Genomic DNA, 23,712 nt, shown 5'->3' on the forward strand with positions numbered 1-23,712 from the left:
GTATGATTAGGCTCTCATGCTGTACAGATTGCCTGCAGCAAAACACGAGTTGTACTGCATGAAAATACATTTTAAATAGAAATCTCAGTTTTTCTCATGTGGTTCATTCACATCTATTTGTTTTAGTGTTAAAGCAGTATTAAACCCCAAACTAAAAATGTAATGTATTGCAGCTTACCAATCATCAGATGTGATGGCTGCATTCATTTATTTTTTTAGCTTTTTCCCTGTTTTTACCTGGAGATCTTGCCAGTAACACCCCTCCCCATATTAGAGTGCCACCACTCTGGATGAAGGATCACAGGGAGCTCTTTTGGACAGCAGCTTTATCAGTCTGGGGGATTGGAGTGTCGGATGTACTAGTGGACTTGGCTGCACTAACATAATTAAGCTGAACTCCAGCTCACACTTTAGGCCTCATGCACACTGGACGTTAAAATAACGTTATAAAAATGCCAGTAGCTTTTGCCAGGAGTTTTTCAACTTTTTTTAGCTTTTTTTCAATGTTTTTCAATAGTGTTTTTTAGCGTTTTTCCGCATTAGCATTTTTTTGTTGAAGAACATTTTTTTTCAATGAGCGTTTATCTGCGTTTTTCAGCGTTAGAGCGTTTTTACAGCTGAAAAACGTCTCTCAGAAGCCACTAGTTTCTTTTTTGTTTTTTTTTTATGGCTCAAAAATGCCACTGCCCAAAACCCCTGGTAACAGCCTGTGTGTGCATGGACACATAGACTAACATGATGGAGCATTTGACTGTAGAAAAAAACGTCTACTGCCAAAAACAGATGCTTTAAAAACGTCCAAAAACTTCCAGTGTGCATGAGGCCTTATAATCAGTTACAGCAAACATTTTTTAAATTTTTGAGGTCAAAGGTTTTAAATAAACCTGATCATTGTAAGCACCCCGTGTCAGTGGTAAATGGATAGTTTGTTCCGTTGCAAAACAACAGACTTACTGGCCAGATCACCAGGTGAAAACAAAGAAAAGCCTAAAAATGCTTAAACAATAAAAATAAAAAAAGCTATCACATCTAAGAATTGGTAATCTGCAAAATAATTGATTAATGTTTGTTTTTGGAGTTAAATATTACTTTTAGGGAAACTGTGTACATATCTGTAACAATTCTGCAACATGCACATATAGGTGTGAATGGGCCCTTGGTGCATCACAGGTGACATTTCAGAGCATGCTGTACAAGGATCCTGAATGCCTACATCCTCCAGCTTTTTTCGCTGCTCCTTCTGTTGCTCGATCCTTTTCTGGCGTTCGGCCAAGAGCTGTTTTTTGTATTTCTCCTGGTCTTTTAGCTTCTGTAATTGCTGCTGTCTCTGAGGATCTGATCTGTTCTTGTTTTCCTGTTGCAATCGCAAGAATTCACGGCGGAGAGTCGATTCGCCAGGAAGATTAACAATGGAGCTTTAAAAAAGATAATGGAACTTTTAGTTTGTGTTTTTTTTTCCTTTGTATTCTTACAAAGATTTAACCTCCCAACAAATGAGAACTTTGCAAGCTTAGCAAAACTTGGAAATTGTTAAATATAGAGCAGAAGATGTCAAAAGACACACTTATTTTCAACACTCCCAAATGTGGTGAAACGCAAGTTGTGAAATGAATCTTCCAGCAAACAGCCCAGATTTTAGAATGAAGAGTGACTTTGTAAGATTGTGAACAGATGCCCACATGCTGGTATTCACATGATCACTGTGTAGCCCACTACATTAAAGAGAATGAGGACAGCTATATCTGCTTATTTCATACCCAGGCTCCGCTTCTTGTTCTGCAGTGCTACATAAAGGTTGTCCGATAAACAATGAAGTTTGAAGGTGGCGGTGTTCTTCTGCTAAATAACCGGACAGTTTTTGCGATTCGGCACTGCGTCGCTTAAACTGACAATTGCGCGGTCATGCGACGTGGCTCCCAAACAAAATTGGCGTCCTTTTTTTCCCCACAAATAGAGCTTTCTTTTGGTGGTATTTTATCACACCTGCGGTTTTTATTTTTTGCGATATAAACAAAAATAGAGCAAAAATTTTGAAAAAAAAACAATATTTTTAACTTTTTGCTATAATAAATTTCCCCCAAAAATATATAAAACATATTTTTTTTTCTCAGTTTAGGCCGATACGTATTCTTCTACCTATTTTTGGTAAAAAAAATCGCAATAAGCGTTTATCGATTGGTTTGCGCAACATTTATAGCGTTTACAAAATAGGGGATAGTTTTATTGCATTTTTATTTTTTATTTTTTTACTACTAATGGCGGCGATCAGCGGTTTTTTTCATGACTGCGACATTATGGCGGACACATTGGACAATTTTGACACTTTTTTGGGACCATTGTCATTTTTACAGCAAAAAATGCATTAAAAATGCATTGTTTACTGTGAAAATGAAATTTGCAGTTTGGGAGTTAACCACTAGGGGGCGCTGAAGGGGTTAAGTGTGACCTCATCTGTGTTTCTAACTGTAAGGGGGCGGGGCTGGACGTGTGACGTCATTGATCGTGTTTCCCTATATTAGGGAACACAAGATCAATGACAGCGCCACAGTGAAGAACTGCAAAGGGGGATCATTCAACCTGAACTCCAGTCCTCATCTTTATCAGATCATATGACTAAATGGATCTAGAAAATGGAAGTACACATTAACCACTTAAGGACCGCCTCCTGCAGATATACGTCGGCAGAATGGCACGGCTGGGCACAAGCACGTACCTGTACGTCCTCTAAGTGCCCAGCCATGGGTCGCGGGCAGGGCGCGCCCGCAACCCGGTCCGAAGCTCTGCGGCCGCGGGACCAGCGCACCCGATCGCCGCTGGAGTCCTGCGATCAGTCCCCGGAGCTGAAGAACATTGAGAGCTGTGTGTAAACTGTACAGTCTCGCCACAGATTCTCATTTGGATTTAGGTCTGGACTTTGACTGGGCCATTCTAACACATGACTATGCTTTGCCATTCTATTGTAACTCTGGCTGCATAGGTGTGCATAGCCTATTGCATTAGGGTGTGCATCCCAAAGATCAAACACACACTATTGATCACGCACGATATGCACTCAGAAAGAGAAGGGGCCAGTCAATTACATGTTGACTGGCCCCTTCCACCACTTATCCTAAAACATCCCCGCAGCAACAGTTGGCAGAAGAGGAGAGAATCCGGAAGCACTGTGGGGGGAGGGGGGGAGGGGAGGGTGCCTGGGCAGTGGTGGTAAATTGTGCTGCACAGGGTGATTAGAGTGTGCCTGGGCACATCTGGCACACCCTGTGCGCACGCCTATGTCTGGCTGTATGTTTAGGGCCATTGTTAGAAGGCGAACCTTTGCCCCAGTTTTAAGTCTTTTGCAGACTCAAACAGGTTTTATTTTAAGATTGCCCTGTATTTGGCTCCATCCATCTTCCCATCAAATCCGACCAGCTTCACTGTCCCTGCTAAAGAAAAGCATCCCCAAACCATGATGGGGGTGCTCAACAGTGGGGATGGCATGTTCAGGGTGATGTGCAGTGTTAGCTTTCTGCCATACATAGCATTTTGCTTTTAGGCCAAAAAGTTACATTTTGGTCTCATCTGACCAGAGTCCCTTCTTCCACACGTTTTTCGATCGATTCAGCAGAAATCCGTGGAAATGTGAGCTGTGTATTGCCAAGCTTAAGATGATAAAAACGCAGCAATGAAGAAACAAGCAGCAAGTGAATCTAGTGTTTGTAAAAGTATAGATTATCAAAAGCAGATGTGCTGGAAAAGGGAAAATAATCAGGTGTTTTAATATTCTCATAAAGATTTTATAACTCAAAACTCTTTTGGCAAACAACTGTATGGCTGTAACTAATACAGAACATCTGTAACACAGTACAGTATTTGCATGTATGAAAACAAAAGAACATTGAAATGGTGTATTTTGTTAAAAACCTTTTCATTTCTCAATTACATGTAATTACCTTGCATTCCTAATTGTCAATCCTCTCTTCACGCTACCCAAGTGCCCCTCACCCTTTCAGATTCCACTGGTTGTCATTGATTTGTAAATGCAAAACCAAATGGCTGATGGGTTTATTAAATTGACTCTATCAATCGGACATAGATACAAAATTAAACACAAGGGGCGCCACACTAAATTGCAGTATGAGAAAGGCTAAACATATTTATTAAAGCCAATAAGCAACTCGCATGTAAAAAGGAACAAACAAGCATATCACATGGTCTTAGGCACGATGTTATGACGATCCCATGATCATCTCTAAAGGGTTTGTCGAGGCTCATGGGACCATCATAACATTGTGCCTGAGACTATATAATATGCCTATTTGCAGGGCTCAAGCCCTGCGGGAATGCGTGGGAACGGAGTCCCTGCACTTTTTTCACAGCAGGAACGCAGTTCCCTTTGCAGGACTAGAGCAGTCGAGAGCAGCCGCCCGAGCCAATCCTTCACCAAGCGGTGATGCCCAGCTCGAGTCACTGTCAGGGGCAGGCAAACCTTAGTAATCCTTTCTGTTACTGGCCGCTTCCTGTATATGGATTCATCTGGTAGTGTGCGGGTATTCCGTCACTTCCTTGATGCCGCAATGTCTCCTGGGAACAATGACAAAAGCTCCCAGGAGACATTGCAGCATTGAGGAAGTGACGGAATACCCGCACACTACCTGATGAATCCATATACAGGAAGCGGCCAGTAACAAAGGATTACTAAGGTACAGTGGATCGAAAAAAACAAACAAAAAAAACCCATGCAGTTTAGTAATTATGCATATGAGCGTATCATTTTTTATTTTATTTTTGGTGGGGGAGTGGATCTTGGGTGGGAGTTCCCACACTTTTTTCCCCAGGACTTGACCCCTGCCTATTTATTCCTTTTTACATATGAGTTGCTTATTGGCTTTAATAATTTCTTATACTGCACTGGCGCCCCCTTGTGTTTTGTTTTGATAGTGAAACTTACAGCAGACTTAATCAGATGGAAGTGACCCAGATAACACCCTGCCAGTAAAGTCAGAACTATGATGTGTTAGAAAGTGAAGCCAGAGTGTCAAAATGACAGTGAAACAACTAGCCTCACAGTTTTTTTTGTGCCATCTTTTGGATATTTGAAGACCAAATAGACTGGCTCTGTGTTAATCTAAGCTTGAAGTGCAGGTTTAAAAAAAGAGAAGAAATCATTGGGGGTTATTTACGAAAGACAAATCCACTTTGCACTATAAGTGCACTTGTAAGTGCTTTCGTTGTAGATCGCTGTAGCTCTGAGGGGAGGCTCTGAAATGAGGCGAAGCTCTGCTGATTTTATCATCCAATCATGTACAGGCAAAAATGCTGTTTTTTATTTTCCTTGCATGTCCCCCTCAGATCTACAGCGACTGCACTTGAAAGTGCACTTGTAGTGCAAAGTGCGGCCGCGGTAGAGACCTACCCCAGCACCTGCCGGAACCGAACCTCATGAGCGGTGATGTATCCGGGAAGTCCATGCCAGGAACTGGTAAGGAGGCTGGGGAGAAAGTCACTGAGACTGTCCACACTTATCTACCTGCGGAAGAGTGGGAGGATTCGGTTTTGGATTCCTTGTCCGACATCGGGGACGACGATCTTTACGAAATGATGTCTCAGAAGCTGAGATGGAGTAATAGAAAATGTATTACTCCGAGACATCGTTTTTCGGATGAGTCACCTATGACCTTAGGGGACACCACACCTCGGGTGGAAACCCAGAGTGCAGAAAAGGAGGTTTTGCCAAATGAGGGAATCCTGCACTGGGAGGTTTGCCTACTCTGGTCTTTTAATTATAGATAATGGGCCAGATCCACGTAGGGGATCATTAATTTTATTCCGGCGTATCGTAGTAACGCTACGCCACCGCAACTTTGAGAGGCAAGTGCTGTATTCACAAAGCACTTGCCTCTAAAGTTACGGCGGCATATTGTAAATCTGCCGGCGTATGGGCACGGAATTCAAATGTTAAAGATGTGGGCGTGTTTTATGTTAATTTTACTTGACCCAACGTAAATGACGTTTTTTCTGAACGGCGCATGCGCCGTCCGTGGGGGTATCCCAGTGCGCATGCTCGAAATGAACCCGCAACAAGCCAATTCTTACGACGTGAACGGCATTCTACGCAAAGCCCTATTCGCGAACGACTTACGCAAACGACGTAAAATTTTCAAAATTCGACGCGGGAACGACGTCCATACTTAACATTGGATACGCCTCATATAGCAGGGGTAACTATACGCCGAAAAAAACCTTACGGAAACGACGTAAAAAAATGCGCCGGCTGGACGTACGTTCGTGGATCGCCGTATCTAGTTAATTTGCATACTTGACGCGGAAATCTACGGAAACGCCACCTAGCGGCCAGCTTAAATATGCACCTTAGATCCGACGGCGTACTAAGACGTACGCCAGTCAGATCTAGCCCAGCTTCAGGCGTATCTTGTTTTGTGGATACAAAACAAAGATACGCCGGAACTAGAAGTTATGCGGCGTATCAATAGATACGCCAGCGTAACTTCTTTGTGGATCTGGCCCAATGTGTTTCCTGTTTTTAGGTGGGCAAAGCCACTATCTGCTGTCATGGATGATGACTTGGGAAAAGTGAGCCAAAAGTGGACAGTTTTTTTAGCTTATAGCTGATGGTTATCAGATATGAGCAGATGACACCCACCATATACACCAACTATATGAAAATCTAGGGCTGGAAACGTGGCGGCATGCAGTTCAGGCACCTCCCAGTACTGAATGTATGTACTGACAGGAATTCTTTGGCATACATGCAATTGCAAGCACCCCAACTTCTCTCCTAGCATACCCAAACTAGATTCTCCTATATCCATATACATTTTGTATTTACATCCCACAGCCTAGCAGATGCTAGGCTGTGGGACTACTTAGGTGCAGTCGGACTGCGGATTTATCTTGAGTGCATTTGCCAACGTTTTTGCTGCTGACTGCATGGCATATATTTTTACTGCCTTTCTTGTTATTATCAAATTCCATATCAATGATTTAGTACCACAAAATGATACTTGGTCCTGTACTTTTCTAAAAGAGGAGGTATTGGGAGGTGGAGACAATGGACGGTGCTCAGAGTTGGCTAGCGGGTGAAGACGAGGATGAAGTGAGGTTTAGGTAGAGTGCCTGCATCTATTCTCTGACCAAAAAAGATAGCCCTGTGTAAACCCAATCACTAAAATCTCATAAGCTTTAAAATGTTGATGTCATTTTTAAAAGTAATTTTCAATCATTTTAAAACTTGCAGCTTACAATAAAATACCATGAAGGTCCTTAGGCACATATGGTTAAATCATAACAATGCTCTTGTCTCCCATTTGTGCTCCTGCATTGTCACACTTTCACATGGACTTCCAATGGAGCATACAAATGGCTGTTTAGGCATTACATAGGCATGGTCCACCCACTGTCACTATTCGAAAACCTTCCATGAGAAATGTCATGCAGCTACAGTATCACTGTAGTGAATGTAGATAGGACTGTAAAAAGGGCACTGAGATGTAACAAAGGATGAAATAAGTGAAATAAGTATGTTATTAAAAAATAGCAAATGTTTATCATGATGCTTTAGCAATCTTAATCCCTTTAATTTAGCAATTACATCTACTTTAACAAAGCAAGAATTGGCCAGTCAGCATTAGTCATAGAGGGAAAAGCGTCTGCAGTGAGATGAAAACCATTATAAAAATGGCCTACAAACTAGTAGGGTTTTTTTGTCTAAGAAGAAAATATTTTTCCTTTTTTTCCCGCATATTCTGGTACAAGATAGCATGCTATGCATAGAAAGTTGTTTTAATGCTATATGTAACTATGTATTATAAAATTCTCTGATAAGAGCCCATTCAAGCTTCTAAAGTAACTTTGTAATCTCCTTTGACTTTGACAGGCAATATACTGCTTGTACAGTAGCAGAGTCCTTTATCTTGTGTGCCATAGTTTATATCCTTGGCAGGCTGGATAAGTCCTTAGCGATTTACCTTAAATGATCTTTTGTATAGCTTTTTTAGCAGAAATCTTTTGTCCTATGGTTGTGAGTGTTCACTTTATACAGTGAAATAGGACTTGTGGCTTAATTACCTTGGCTCGCCTTCATCTTCATTCATCTCATCATCTTCCTCTTCACTTCCGCTGTATTCATAGCCTGTTTCATCTGAAAAAACAAAGTGATGCAGCATAGGTGGGTACAGCAATCTCTGAAGTTTGAGTGGGCTCTAAGCAGGGTTGCCAACCTCCCGCAGCATTTTTTTTACTGGCAACCTGAGAAATTACAGAACTCCTATTGAAAACTAACAGTGAATATTTAAACAGTATAAACTTGATATAAAAACACCGACAACACCTATAACAAAGTAATTAGCTTGATTTACACTTAAAAAGTAAACACTGCATGAAATTATCAGCCCCTGATATTTACTGTTCATTCAGATGCCTAAATTGCCTTCTATAAATTACAGTTGAGAACTATTGCCAACAAGTAATCAATTTACTGAAATATTATGCAAGCAAAATTCAAGATTTAAGATTGGTAGATCTTTGTTATAGGTGGAGCCAGGTGAGTGGAGTCAGCTCCTAGCTCATATGTTTTAGTCATCATAGCCGGCCATACACGGAGCATTTTTTTTCTGCAACCATGGGTGGCAGGAAAATAAATCGCTTGATTCCCCCATCAACACTGACTGTGTTGATGGGGGAATCGAGTGGAGGAATTTAATTGTGTTCTCCCAGCAGGGGGATTGGGGGGGTGTGCAGGGAGCTGTACCCGCCAGGGGTAACGCTGTGATTGCTGCTAGCGACTATAAAAGCCACTAGTACTAATTTCATGTAGAATCCGACAGGCTGGTTGTACCATCAACTTGGCTACATTCAGCCTGCCCATACATGGTTAGAATCTTGCTGAACTGACGGAGATTGGAACCGTCTATGGCCGGCTTATGTCACTAGTGTTGGACTTTAAATTAGCAAACTTGAATGTTTTCGACACACTACGTACAGTGTACAGACTAAAACTTAAAGTAGAACTATATGCAAAACTTTACTGCTATCTGTGTTCCATTGGGGAGATTTTTCTTAATTTCCTGTCCCAAAGGTAAAACAGGGAGTGAGAGGAAATCCCTGCAAACGAAGGAAATCCCTTGAGGACCTCCAGGTCACCAGAAATCATGTTCCCATTATAAGATTTCCCCTCTATGACTTTTCTGGGGACAACTCAAAATTTGGGATGTTCTTTTATTTTCACTTTCAATGATAATGATAAACAGGACTAATAGAGGGTGCCTCTCCTTAACGGGGCACAGACGGCAATAAAAACCTGACAGGGGGTCAAATCTCTCTAATTTATCCAAATGGAAAAAAAGTTTTGCCTTTTTAGTTATACTTTTAAGTGGATGCTAAAATGCCAAATACAGTAAATAGATTGTTCTGTTGACATACAAGTTCCAAAGTCTACGATTGTCACCAACACAATGGGGGGAAAAAAGCATGAGAAGAACATTTTGTCACGAAAGTGAATTTTGTGTCCACATAGGATCCCCTTCTTTAAAGAACTAGTGGCCTTCACTGTTGACTTAATTTATGTGCTCTTTATGTGTCCCAAAATGTTACATTCCTCCTCTGTGAAAAGATGTTCTGCCCATGCTTTGATGAACTTGTAAGTTAGTGAAATCGCCTGTTTAAAACCTTTATAGCTGCAGAAACACACTGAGGGCTTGGAACCAAAACATGCAGCAGTGAAATTCAGGCATTCGGAAGTGTTGGATGAATATGATTCTACTGGTGGGTGTAGTGCTGAAAGAGAAGGGTAATTCCATTCTCCCACAGTGGTACTGGAAAGTATTAGTGTGCTTTTAATGACTTAAAACTTACTTTAAGACTGTTTGTTTGACTTTTGTTTTTTGACATTTTTATCTTTTAACTCCAAAGAAGAGCATTTCCTTTTACCAATTTACTTCTATATGGCTTAGTGAGGAATATATAATATTACATGAGGGGACAGTAATGGCATTGTGGGGTAATTAGGACAGCCCTATTGAGTACCTTGTTGTCAGAGCACAAATGGCGGAAAATTGGAAAAACCAAAGGTGAGGAAGATAGCAAAGAAAAACAAGGTATGAGATGGGGACAAGAATCAGTCATATCCAGCTTTCCTGAAGATACTATATGAACCACACAACATTTCTATATAGTTACCTAGGGGTGTTCAGGGGCTTTTAGGACATACCCTGCTTAGCAGTAAACTTTCTTAAAAGGTTAAACATATTAATCCTTTTTGTTTAGTAAATGACAATATATCTCATAACATCTACCCTTTTCTCTTTTTTTCCTTGTTCTGTCAAGATGGTCTTTCAGCATGATGCGTATCTGGCGCTCATTTTGTAGATCTCGAACAAAAGAATGTTTTAGCAAGGTTTCCGTTGTTGGGCGATGTGTGTGATTTTTAATGAGGCAATTATCAGCAAAATTAAGAAATTTCTTTGACCTGAAGAAAAAAATAAAAGCAAATCGTAAACCTGCATAAAGACAAGGAGCTAATTAATGTGAACAAAATATTTTATAATTGTTGAATTATGTGAAGTACATAAATTCAAATATAAAGAATTAAAGAATAAAGCCTTGCTCTTGGTATTAGTACAAACATTTGTTTGGGAGCGGCACCCATGTCACACTGTGGAACCTTTTACCCTTGGATGAGTAACTGAAAAATACCAAATGGTATTTGGCACTGACTGATGTCCAGTTATATGTAGCAACCCATCAACTTCAGTTTAGAAGGGTCAATTCTGATTGGTAGCCGTGGGTTAAAACACCATTTTTTTTTTCCCGTCAGGATACGTGCAAACTGCACTTACTGTGCATTTGCTGTGCAGCATATTTGCAGTACGCGTTCTCTGTGGAAGCTGTGCAAATTGCTCATGGCTGTTTGCTGTGCCACTTCCTATGACTTTCAAAGTCTAATTACACAATCTTAATAGGCTTTGAATTTTACAGAATACGTAAGCGATCCAATCACTGCCCAGAACCACATGAATGTTTACAACTCGAGCACCCCCTGCTTAAAGTGAACTTGTTCTGAGAGAAATGGGAGCCATTAATAAAACATAGCAACAAATGTTTCCAACTAGAAAACCCCACAATTAAAGCGTTTTTTTTTCTACCATACCACCAATACCATGTGCAATAAAGGGTACATTCCACCAAATGCTAAGATTCTGCTAGTACACCTTCTGTCTCAGGGTGACAATACAAACTCACTGCACTGTATGGATGACCAGTCTTGTCACCCTAGAGTGCCCTCCTGATTTGGATTACAAACACCTCCTCTATTACATAGGGATATGCCTTTGTAGTTTACAGACCATCGGTGGGAAAGCTGGTGACATTGTTTGAGATAACTCAGGGTACACTTACCATTAAAAATTCACCTAAAAGGAGGTTCCCCCATACTATCCCCTTTTCCAAAGCCACCTTACCATGTACCTTCCTTCTAGAGACCCCTTACCTACAAGTTGCTATGACGAGCCAAATCAAGTTCTGCCAAAACCTGCATGATTTGTTGGGATTTACTAAGAAAATCACAAAAAATCCACAAGTACACCCCCACACACACCGTTTTATTCCTTGATTTTTACCTATATTACCGGAAGTACGTTTAAATTAAATTTTTTTCCTTTTAGAAATTACATTTTTCTGTGGGACTGTAAAACACACCAGACAGATGTGCTACTTTACAGGCAGGCTAAGGGGTCTCCACAGGCACAATATTTAAAGGAATATTTCATTTTTATTGTTTCACTTCTTTAAGCATTCTTAAAATCACTGCTCCTGAAAAAAATATAGTTTTCAAAACTTTTTAGCATTGATGCATGTCCCCTGGGGACTGCCCCAGGGGACATGCATCAATGCTAAAAAGTTTTGAAAACTATATATTTTTTTAGCATTGATGCATGTCCCCTGGGGCAGTACCCGGGTCATCATACACATTTTATGGCAATAACTTGCATATAAGCGTTTAAAATGAGCACTTTAGATTTTTGCCTGTTCGCAAGTTCTGCTGTGTACCGAACCGTGGAGGGGGGGGGGGGGGGTGTTTCGGCTCATCCCTAACCAATATCTATACATATTGGTTGATATGTATAATATGTATGCAGCAATTTACTTTTATATTGGTTTACATTATTAGCTGAATAGCCTCAATAGGTGATAGGAGGAGTTTGTTTTGTGATGCTGTGGATTGGGAGCGTTGTCAATTCTAAAGGGTTGGGTGTGGCTCTAAATGTATTAATTATCAAACTGGTTAATTTATGTAATAAAGCTTATTTTTGGAGGTTTTCCTTCTCTGTGTTTATATATAGATTTATTGTGCTGGCATCAGCCCTAATGTATGGGACGCTATCACCTATTTAAAGCATTTACCTCACCTCACTCTTCACCTTTTGATATATACAGTATAGTAGCCATTGCTGATAGGTGGTGAAGTTGTGTTTGGTTTGTGGTTCCTAATATGCAAAATCTAGTGCCTCTGAGACCAGGAGGAAAATTAGTCTTTCCAAGAACGGGATACAGGGGTGAAGATTAGCCCCGAAGAGGGTAAAGTGGCCACAATGATTCTCATCATGGCTCTGATCAATGGATTGGGACAATCATTTAAGGTACGCTTATGTAAAATCCACAGGATTCCCTATATACCATGGGTGCTCAACCTGTGGCTCTCCAGCTGTTGCAGAACTTCAAGTCCCATCATGCCTCTGCCTTTGGGAGTCATGCTTGTAACAGTCAGTAGCTTGCAATGCCTCATGGGAATTGTAGTTCTGAAACAGCTGGAGAGCCACAGGTTGAGCACCCATGCTATATACAGTGGGGATCGAAAGTTTGGGCACCCCATGTGAAAATTTGTATTAATGTGCATAACGAAGCCAAGGAAAGATGGAAAAATCTCCAAAAGGCATCAAATTACAGATTAGACATTCTTATAATATGTAAAAAAAGTTAGATTTTATTTCCATCATTTACACTTTCAAAATTACAGAAAACAAAAAAATGGCATCTGCAAAAGTTTGGGCACCCTGCAGAGTTAATATCTTGTACTGCCCCCTTTGGCAATTATCACAGCTTGTAAACGCTTTTTGTAGCCAGCCAAGAGTCTTTCAAATCTTGTTTGAGGTATCTTTGCCCATTCTTTCTTACAAAAGTCTTCCAGTTCTTTGAGATTTCTGGGCTGTCTGTCACGCACTGCTCTTTTAAGGTCTATCCATAGATTTTCAATTATGTTGAGGTCAGGAGATTGTGAAGGCCATGGCAAAACCTTCAGTTTACGCCTCTTGATGTAATCCCCCATGGATTTTCATTATCATTATCCATTTGTAGAAGCCATCCTCTCTTTAACTTCAGCTTTTCACAGATGGCATCAAGTTACCATCCAAAATTTGCTGAAATTTTATTGAATCAATTTTTCATTCTACTCGTGAAATGTTCCCTGTACCACTGGCTGCAATACAACCCCAAAGCATGATTGATCCACCCCCATGCTTAACAGTTGGACAGAGGTTCTTTTCATTAAATTCTGTGCCCTTTCTTCTCCAAACGTACCTTTGCTCATTCCGGCCAAAAAGTAATATTTTAACCTCATCGGTCCACAGAACTTGTTTCCAAAATGCATCAGGCTTGTCTATATGTACATTTGCAAAGTTCAAACGCTGATTTTTGTGGTGAGGATGTAGAAGAGGTTTTCTTTTGATGACTCTTCCATGAAGACCATATGTGTACAAGTATCTCTTTATAGTGGAATAGTGTACCACAACTCCAGTGTCTGCCAGATCTTTCTGGAGGGATCGTGCAGTCAAACATGGGTTTTGAATTGCTTTTCTCACAATCCTGCGAGCTGTTCTGTCTGATATTTTTCTTGGTCTTCCAGATCTTGCTTTAACTTCCACTGTTCCTGATGACTGCCATTTCTTAATTACAATCCGAACAGAGGATATTGACATCTGAAAACGCTTTGCTATCTTCTTGTAGCCTTCTCCAGCTTTGTGAGCGGCAACTATTTTCACTTTCAGTTTTCTAGACAACTGCCTAGAAGAACCCATGGTGTTGATTGTTGGGGCAAGGTCAGATGAGTCTGGGCATTTTAAACCTTTGAGACGATGATTGAGAACAATCCATGACACTGGCAGGTCTTAACTTTGCAAAGGGGGCAGTGCATGCTAGAAATTCTGCAGGGTGCCCAAACTTTTGCAGACGCCATTTTTTTGTTTTCTGTAATTTTGAAAGTGTAAATGATGCAAATAAAATCTAACTTTTTTTGACATATTATAAAAATGTCTAATCTGTAATTTGATGCCTTTTGGAGATTTTTCCATCTTTCCTTGGCTTCGTTATGCACATTAATACAAATTTTTACCTGGGGTGCCCAAACTTTCAATCCCCACTGTAGATAGATTAGAAGTGTTTAGTGTAGACCCATATCTTGTTGTGCACAATACAGCTCCAATCAACTATCTTGGTTAAATAGACAGCTCTATGATAGAAGGTGGGACCCAGAAACTTAATACTAATTACATTTTTTGATCCACTCAGGGCTGAGTTCCTCACTTATGCCCTTTTGTTTCCCTAGACAAATAGCGTGAATGTTAAGCATGATTTTTTAAAAAGGTGGAGGGTAAATTTGTTTGATAAATGTTGGAATAAATATTGCAGTCTGGGCAGTCTATTCATTATTAGTGTTTTGTCTGAACCATGTGCATCACAATCCTAATTTTTTTAAGTTTTGTATGTATCGCTCTCTGTAGTCAGAGGCAATTTTGAGAAAGATTTTATCCTTATCCGCTGAGATCATTTGTGATGACCCATTTCAAGGGAAACTTAAGTATATCACAGAATCATTGGGCAGAGACTTACACATGTAGTACCTTGCATTTTGAAGAATTCATTTTTAAATTGGACAGTGTGTCGTATTTTGTTCAAGCTTCACCTGTACATTTATTTGGTAGGGATGTTTCTGATCTCTTTGCAGGATTCAGTTTACGGTATCTTGCATAAAATGTTTTGGTTTTTTTAATAGTGAAAAATGAAAATACAGTATGATGAGGATTTTCAATATGCAGCCATTCATTTTAAATGCAGTCTTATTACTTGAATGCCTCTAGTGCAGGAGTTTCGGTATCAGTTTTTAGTTGTATTTAATTCCCAGTAGAACATGTGCTTTTCCCTGCTGAGGTGTCCTATAATAAATCCAATTATTCTGACTATTCCTGCAACATGGCAGCAGACAAGAAGAAAATGAAGGCCCCAGAAAGCAATAAATTGCTCTTAACTAACCATCTGTGTGATTATTAATTCATCTTTTCTGTTGGACACATCAGCCTTTGAGTAAGCACATTAAACCATTTTATCCTATCGTGATTTGGGTTATCTCATGCGCTCATCCAGAGCATTATATACAGAAAGCATAAGTGACAGAGGCCTACTGCATTAACTCTTTAGTGGCCTAGTCATTTTGGTACCTAATGCTGAACTAATGTCTTATGTAATGCACATACCATTTCCTTGATTTTAGCTTTGGTGGTGGGTTTCGAGGAATTAAGAAGAGAGCTCTCATAGGATGCATGTCGCATAAAGCTGCAAAACATTAAAAAAAAAATATACTCCATGTGTACATGTATTATAATAAATTTCAAAATTCACATTTTCAAATATTCTACTGCAGTTATGAAGGAGTAGATACGTTTACAGCAGACCAGACTCATCCTCAGCAACTGGATAGCTTATCTCTGTGGGAGCCCAATACACTCAGGGCTCCCTGAGTCTAAATGGCACACAAATGAAAGTTAAATCCTGTTCAAAATGCTGACTAGGTCGGGAAATGCATGTTCTAAACTTTGTGAAATAACAAAAGTGTCTGCTGTCCTCATTCAAAATGTACTAATGTCTACCTTTTATACATAAGTGTAATTTTTAACTTAGGCCTGATTCACACTTATGCAGGTTTCAATTTGCATATTGCAGGTATATTTAGCGTTTTTCAATACATGTTTTTTATCCATTGAAGTCTATGGAACCAAAAAAACAGAAAAAAGTCCCTGGCCCTTTCCATGGTTTCCTATCCTCAGGAAACCATGTTAAATGGACTGTAGTATGTTTCTGCAAAACTTAGAACTCACAAAAAAATGCATACTGTAGGTGTGAACCAGGCCTTATTAGATAGCTGTAACTATTCTCTAAATACCCCCCACCCCCTCCACATCCAAGTCTTACAATTATCTGTACTTGCTCCTCTGAGATATTAGCTGTGCAGTCTGCTGGGAGCCGCATAGGTTATGTGATATTTTAATTTTTTTTTATTTTTTTCTAAATAGCAAACATGTCATACTTATGGGATCCATAAGGCTTGAGTGCAGCTCAGCCCCGTCCCACATTCATTCTTCACTTTGACCCTAGCAGAAGCCAATAGCTTCCCCTCCTATGTCTGAGCTCTTTCCTACTCTCGTGGAATTATCTCCATTCATTCCTACAAAGAGAGCAGTGCCGATCTTGACCTCCCTGGGGCCCTAAGCAAAATTACATGTCACATTAAAGTTGAGAACCAAGGGGGGGGGGCTACTGACGAAAATGACATGTCACATTAAAGTTGAGAAGCGGGGGGGGGGGGGGTTGCTGCTGACAGTGACATGTCACATTGATGGGGTTAAAGTTGAGAAGCGGGGGAGGGGGTGTTGTGCTATCGGAAATTACATCTTACATTAAAGTGAGAAGCGGAGGGGCTGACTTCTTACCTCTTCTCCCATGCAGCCAGCGAGTTGAGAAGCGGCCTGGGGGGCCAAAAATGACTTCTCACCAGGCGGGGCCTCTAGTAATTTAGGGGGCCCTCCGCAGCTTTGCAGTGCCCTAAGCGGCTTGCATAGTGAGCCTATAGGGCAGATCGGGCCTGAAAGAGAGCAGCCCACACTGTGACACATTATATAGGGGATGAATGGAAATTCTTTGGGGCATTATTTTACAGCTGGGTGTGCGCTCCCACGTGAAGTGTAAGACCTAGGATAGGGGTTGTGGGGGGGGGGGGGGAATTTAAGGGGATTCTGTCAAAATTCTTCATGCAGGTCTCTGCAATAGAAGTATTTCACTCACCTCTCTGATGGTCCGTATCTTTTACCTTCCCCTCTGTACCAGTGCTGAAGCCTCTATCAGTCTCTTTAGCATTTCTTACAGGACTATCGTCCTTGTGTCCTCTAGAGTGTGCTGTGGCTCCATTTTCTTACCCATGTGCCACTGCTGAATTCTGTGGTGAAGTAAAGGTAAGGGGTTCAGATGGAACTGCAGGGTGGTGGACACAGGCATAGGCATTCAGATACCTGGAAAGTTTAAATGCTGAAAAGACTGATGGAGGCTTCAGAGTTAAGGGAGGTAAAAGATTTGGGTCGCCAGAGAAGTGAATATAATATTACTTCTATTGCAGAGAACTGGACTAAGATTTTAGTTATAAAATTGCTGTTACTGTATTTAATGTTCATGTGTGTAAATATTAATGTAGCATTGGTGTAACGAAACATGAATTACTTTATCATATTGCAGTCTTCTATAAGCAAGAGATCCATCTTAACAATGGAAGAAGATACAGCCTGTCTCTGCAACTTGGACCATTGTTGGCACTTTAACACAGTTGGACCTTCCTCCAACTATTCTATGCCTCCTTGATCTATCAGCTCTGCATACAGTAAGTCCCAAATGTAAAATACTTTTTTTTGATGTTTTAACAATGAGACCAAACAATAACACCTCTTCACAGCTGGTAATGCAGGTCACTTTAATGCGCTTCTCCATTGACATACAGAAAAATGACGAATGACGCTAAAGCGGCGTCATTCACCGGGCTGTCCCCGGTGGAGACAGGTGATGCGTGCGCTGAATCCTGGATCAAGAGATCTTCTCATCGCTAGACCCCGGCAGAGAGGAGATCACCTGTTGCAGGATACCGACAGCGTTGGGGCGGAGACTGAAAGTGGATTACCACCGCTGGATTTTTGATTTTTTTTTTTAATAAAGGACTTTCTCCACGGTGTGTGTGTGTGTGTGTTTGTTTGTTTTTTACAATTCTTTACACTTTCTTAGTGAAATGGTAGAGGTACAATGTACCCCATTACCAATTCACATGGGGGGGCGGGATCTGGGCGTCCCCTTTGTTATCTTCCAGATTCTGATAAGCCCCCCGCCCACAGACCCCCACAACCACCGGGCAAGGGTTGTGGGGATGAGGCCTTTGTCCCCATCAACATGGAGACATGGTGCTTTGAGGGGTCACAGACCCCCAAAGCAGCCTCCAAATGTTGAGGGCATGTGGCCTGGTACGGTTCATGAGGGGGGGTGCTCTCTTGTCCCCCCTCTTTTCCTGCGGCCTGCCAGTTTGCGTGTTTAGATAAGGGGTCTGGTGTGGATTTTTGGGGGGAACTCCACGCCATTTTTTTTTATTTGACACGGGGTTCCCCTTAATATCCATACCAGATACTATACACCCCCCTAGGTATGAAATTTAAAGGAATATTTCTCTTTTATTGTTTCACTTTAAGCATTATTAAAATCACTGCTCTCGAAAAAACTTCAGTTTTTAAAACTTTTTTTTCCATTGATACATGTCCCCTGGGGCAGGAACCAGGTCCCCAGACACTTTAGATTTCTCCCATAGACTTTTACAGGGTGTTCCGCGGCTTTTCGAATTTGCTGCGAAAACCCAAATTGTTCGCCGAACAGGCAATGTTCGAAGCGAACATGAGTTCGACTCGAACTCAAAGCTCATCCCTACTCTAGATCTGAGGGAAACATGCAAGGAAGATAACAGCATTTTTGCTTGCACATGATTGGATATTTGAAATCAGCAGAACTTTCCTTCATTTAAGAGCTTCCCCTCATCAGTGCACCGGCGTAAAAAAACAAAATGGAATTCTATATATACTGTGTGTGTGTGTGTGTGTGTGTGTATGTATGTATGTATGTATGTACTGTATGTATATTTATATTTTTTATTTTAAATATAGGATTTCCTTGTTACAAAACTAATTTTTAAATGCTAAATCCCTTCCCTGCATCAACAGTTTACACAGCGTTGGCTATCCCAGAAGGACATTTTAGAAATGTCACGATTTTGTTCAAATGGAAAATGTTTGGATTAAATGTTTTGACATTTAAGAATTATCTCCAAGGACCATTCTAAGGACAGCTTGCTAGATTGTCCCTTTTTGTAATTTAAATGCTGAAACATACATTACTAAACTGCCAGAGACTTGCTTGTCAAGAAAAGAAAATCTTATCATGTAGTCTGATCGGGATGTATGTGTGTGTGTGTGTGTGTGTGTGTGTGTATGTGTGTGTGTGTGTGTGTGTGTGTGTGTGTGTGTATATGTGTGTGTGTATATATATATATATATATATATATATATATATATATATATATATATATATATATATATAATATATATATTAGACTGTTTCATATACAGTACCTCCTATTTGTATGCATAATATGTTAATTTCTACAATACTTGCTTCAGACTGATAAAAGTAGAACAGCTACATGCTGGCAATTTAAAGAACTGTCGTAGCTGCAGGACTCGTATGCTAGCATCCTGTTTAATACATATTCCTGCTAAGATTATTTATTTTTTTTCTTTTCAATAAAGCCATTTATGATGATTTTATTGCATCTGTTTTAGTGTTTACTGTAAGTAAGGTGTATATGTGTTATATGCACTGTGTGTGTGTATGAATGTGTAGGATATATATATATATATATATATATATATATATATATATATATATATATAATCTATATCTATTATACATGCACACAGTAATTATTTATTCTTTAGCAAGATGTGTGCTGAAGGTTTTAGTGGGTTCTAGGCAGTGTATGATTTCTGTTTTAAACAGTTTCACTTCATTTTCTATAGTTCCCTTTTTTAATTTAGAATTGTTTTAAGTTGTTTTTATTTGTATTTGCTGGCCTCTTCCTCACTTCCCTCTGAAGGGTGTTTTGTTCTTGTTATAGCTTTATCCTAACTTTGTATTCTTCTGCCCCCCCCCCCCCCCCCCCTATTTGTTTTGCTGGTTATGTGAACACACCAGAAACCATATGAGACAATATGATGCATGAAGTACTGATAGGGATTGGGAGTTTGTTTAAAAAGTCATAGACATGGGAATGCAGGCTGCACCTACCATCCCCGGATACCAAACTTATAATACCTATTTAAATAAAAACAAACTACTACTTTGGCAAAGATTGGCCGCATCACTTTTATTGGTATATTCAGGTCAATAAATAATAATGGTATTATGATCATTTATTAATTCATAAATATCAACAATATACTTAAAACAGCTCAGTCTTAATGGAGTCGAGCATACAGAATAATTTTAATTTTAAACCAAAGTCCCCCCTACACTCATGCAGGGTGACAGACCACATAATAGTGCTTAGGAAGGGGGGGGGGTGTTGCACCTAATCTGACTAGGTGGTCACTAGCGGGAATACCTGTGTGAGGGGTCCTATATATATATCTGTGCAATCCCAATCAGCCTGTTCAAACTTAAACCCACCCCTTTTCATATGTGAAAACCTCTTAAAGGGGCCCTGTCCCTAAAACATTAACATGTGCATAACTACCTAACATTTATCCTATTGTATAACTAATCTCTATGTTTTATAAAGGGAGGGGCAACCGCATGCCCATGCTTGTCGGGCTCAAAGCTTTAAGCCTTCCTAGTCCATTCTATTCTGACTCTGATTGTTGTAAAGCAATTATTCCTTGTGAGACCTCTATGCCTGGCCTGTATAAGATATAATCACTGAGGACAATCCTCATCAGATAGCTTGAACTAACCAATACCATTTCCATCCACAGAGGTGTTTATTCCGAAACATCAAGTTACAGCAGATGACAGGATACAACAGATGAATAGATTGTGGTATTATGCGGTCAAAAGATGATATTGTCTGTAGCTTACTATGCAGAGTACATGTGCCCTGCTACATGTGGCCTGTAGCTGCATCCATGACAGAGGAAGTACAATCACAGCAAGAAGGGGTGGAGCATTAAATACAAAGGAAGTGTGTCATAACATCAGGGAAAAGACATGTAAAAAATAAATGCATTACCACAAAAGGTCACTAGATGGCAGCATGTGAACTAAATATAAACGTCCATAGAAAATGGTTCAGGGAAACAATATGTAGTGATACCCCATCAGGAGCTGCTGGTTAGATTTGGGACAGCATAATTAAGTTACCTCTGTGATGTGTCTAGGGGTGATGATAGTGGTGAGAGCAGTGACGGAATGTCCAGACAGTTGGTTGACGTTTTCAATGCTTTTATTTCTGGTCCAACACGACCAACAGTCAACATGAGGTAGACCGTATAGGTTGGTGAAAGGAGAATAAACTTTGCAGATTCAGGCTATGGATAGAAGAAGCAGTCCTGCCTTCAATAATTATACTTGTCATGTCGCCACTCCAGCCGGAGTGGATAAAGTGCCCCTGGACAGGCCCCTCCCACAGGCCTGGCAGCCAGAGCGTCGCTTAGAACTTCTGGGAAGGAACAAGTATCTGCCACCGACTTGGCTCTAATAGAATTTGGATTGGTAGTGAGACCTCTGCCACAGGCCTAGTACACAACCACATGATGTAGTAGAGCGAATCCTCCCAGACTATAACTCGCCTGAATCTTTCTCTGGTGGACTTCTTAGCTTGGGGTTACCGACTGACAGTTTGCAGCATACAACCTGTCAGTGTGCGGTCACCCAGATCCCCGATGGTTTGTTCAAGCCCTATTGGATCACCTGCCTCCGGGCTCTCCTCAGAGCGATCCCCCACCGAACAGCACAACTCGCTTGGGATCTTCTCAATGGAGATGGGGGACCCAGTAAGTCACTGGGGCGCCTTAGCAGCATCAGTTGCTCCGAGCCATGAGGGCCCAGAGTCAGGAACTTTGCGTAGCACATGTGCCCCGGCCTGGTAGGCCATATCGCCGGGGCCTGTGATGTGCGCACACCCTAAAGGTGGAACCAGGAACCCGCAAAGAACCCAGAGCAACGGCCTTCGCCACAGAAATACCCCCTCCCAAGCATGCTCCAGGAGGGAAAACTCCTCTAATTGGCTGCTGGGGGAAGCGGCTCCGCCTGGACTCCTCTGGCGCCACCTGCCTTCCAGAGATGAAACTGCATCTCTGGAGCACAGAATGACCCACAAAACAGTTCAGGGCTGGCGACAGCCGAAATTTTGCGAATCAATATAGATTAGAGCAAGTAACTCTCTCATCCCCCAACTAAATTCAATATAGCACCTGTACTGAAAAGTACACAGGCGCTACAAATATATATAAATCCTATGCCCCATTGGGGCGGCACACATTCCATAAAGGTTGGATCAGGCAACAGTGGATAGCACCAAAAGATAGCAAGGCCTCAGCAAGCTAACATGGGACCAGTAAGCATGCATTTTACTTCTCACTAGATATTCGCTCCATGTGCAATTACATCTGAATACCATTGTTCAGCTGTGGCTGCTGTCAGCATGTCATTGCTTTGTACAGGTTGAGCATCCACAACTATCTGAATCCACCTATTATGAATACAGCTGCAGGAAAACATTGGGCTCTTGCTGCAGCTGGCATAAAATCCAACGTGAATAAGGCCTAAATGCAGTGGCGACTGGTCCATTAGTGCCGCGTGGGCACTGCCCCCAGCCATGCGTCCAGCCCCCTAATCTACATGCAGGGTGCTGGACGCATGGATTCCAATGGGGGGGGTGGTTGAAGCACGTGATTAGAGCCAGAGGCTCTAATAGGCTTTAAAAAAGGGTGGGCTCGGGGCACAGAGCAGTGCGTTCTTAGAACCACCTAGTTGTGTGAGAATAGCGAATGAAAATTCCCTATTCTCACACTGATCCTCCTCCTGGCCATTTGGAAAGGGGGTCCTGAGACCCGTCACAGGGTAGGAAGAGGAGACGCCCACCAACTGTCACACATAAGAGCGTTGCCTGCCCGCAACCTAGATATGGGTTGTGCGGGGCTGGCTGACCGCCACCACTGCCTAAACGTGAAAGATAATATATAGCAACTAGTCAACATGGAAGCTATTGTCTTCTAGGGAGAACGGCAAATATTCAAGAAAAGTCAGTTTGACTAGTTCTCTTCCCAGATTGGTGTAAACTCATCTAAAAGTTCTAATGATAGGTTCCAGATAGTGTGACCATGTCTCAACATGCAGGCTAATCCAAGGATTCTGAAAGCTATTATAGATTTGCCCAAGCACTTCTGCTGTTAAAAAGTAATAGTCTATTTAAGAATATTGAATGCTTTAAAATCAATGTAAACCATTTACAAAAGATTTGTCAAGTTTTTTCTTCCACTTACGTGGTGACCCTTCTGCCATCTCAATGGCTGTAATTCCCAAAGACCAGAGATCACTCTGTGGAATCAGAAAAGCATAATTTAGGTTATAGTATTTTGACAATCACACAGTAAAGGATGTATTTTTTTTAATATGGTGGCATTGGGCAGACGGGGGGTGGACATGCAAGTCGTCTTATGTTCTGCTTCAAAATACACTGAAATTGTAAAACAAAATGCATACAAACCTTGCCTACCTTTTGGTTTTTATTTCTGGCATGGCTCTAGTGAAAGCTTTGTTGATGTTTGGGAAAAGCTTCTGATTGTTGTCAATGCAAATAGGAGATATACTCAA

At 41.0% G+C, this 23,712-nt stretch overlaps 1 protein-coding gene across 1 annotated transcript in view; it reads right to left on the reverse strand.

The window, feature by feature from the left end:
• The window catches only part of NRK (Nik related kinase), a 297,759-nt gene that overhangs the window by 147,232 nt on the left and 126,815 nt on the right, over window positions 1-23,712 (reverse strand). Inside the window, exons 8-12 of the mRNA XM_040323823.1 lie at window positions 23,382-23,436; window positions 15,522-15,600; window positions 10,293-10,465; window positions 8,068-8,140; window positions 1,214-1,415 (exon numbers count right to left, since the gene is read on the reverse strand). Coding sequence (XP_040179757.1) covers window positions 1,214-1,415; window positions 8,068-8,140; window positions 10,293-10,465; window positions 15,522-15,600; window positions 23,382-23,436 — 582 coding nt within the window. The remainder of the gene's footprint in view (window positions 1-1,213; window positions 1,416-8,067; window positions 8,141-10,292; window positions 10,466-15,521; window positions 15,601-23,381; window positions 23,437-23,712) is intronic.

This window comes from Rana temporaria, chromosome 9 (genome assembly GCF_905171775.1).
Source record: "Rana temporaria chromosome 9, aRanTem1.1, whole genome shotgun sequence".
Taxonomy (NCBI): Eukaryota; Metazoa; Chordata; class Amphibia; order Anura; family Ranidae; genus Rana; species Rana temporaria.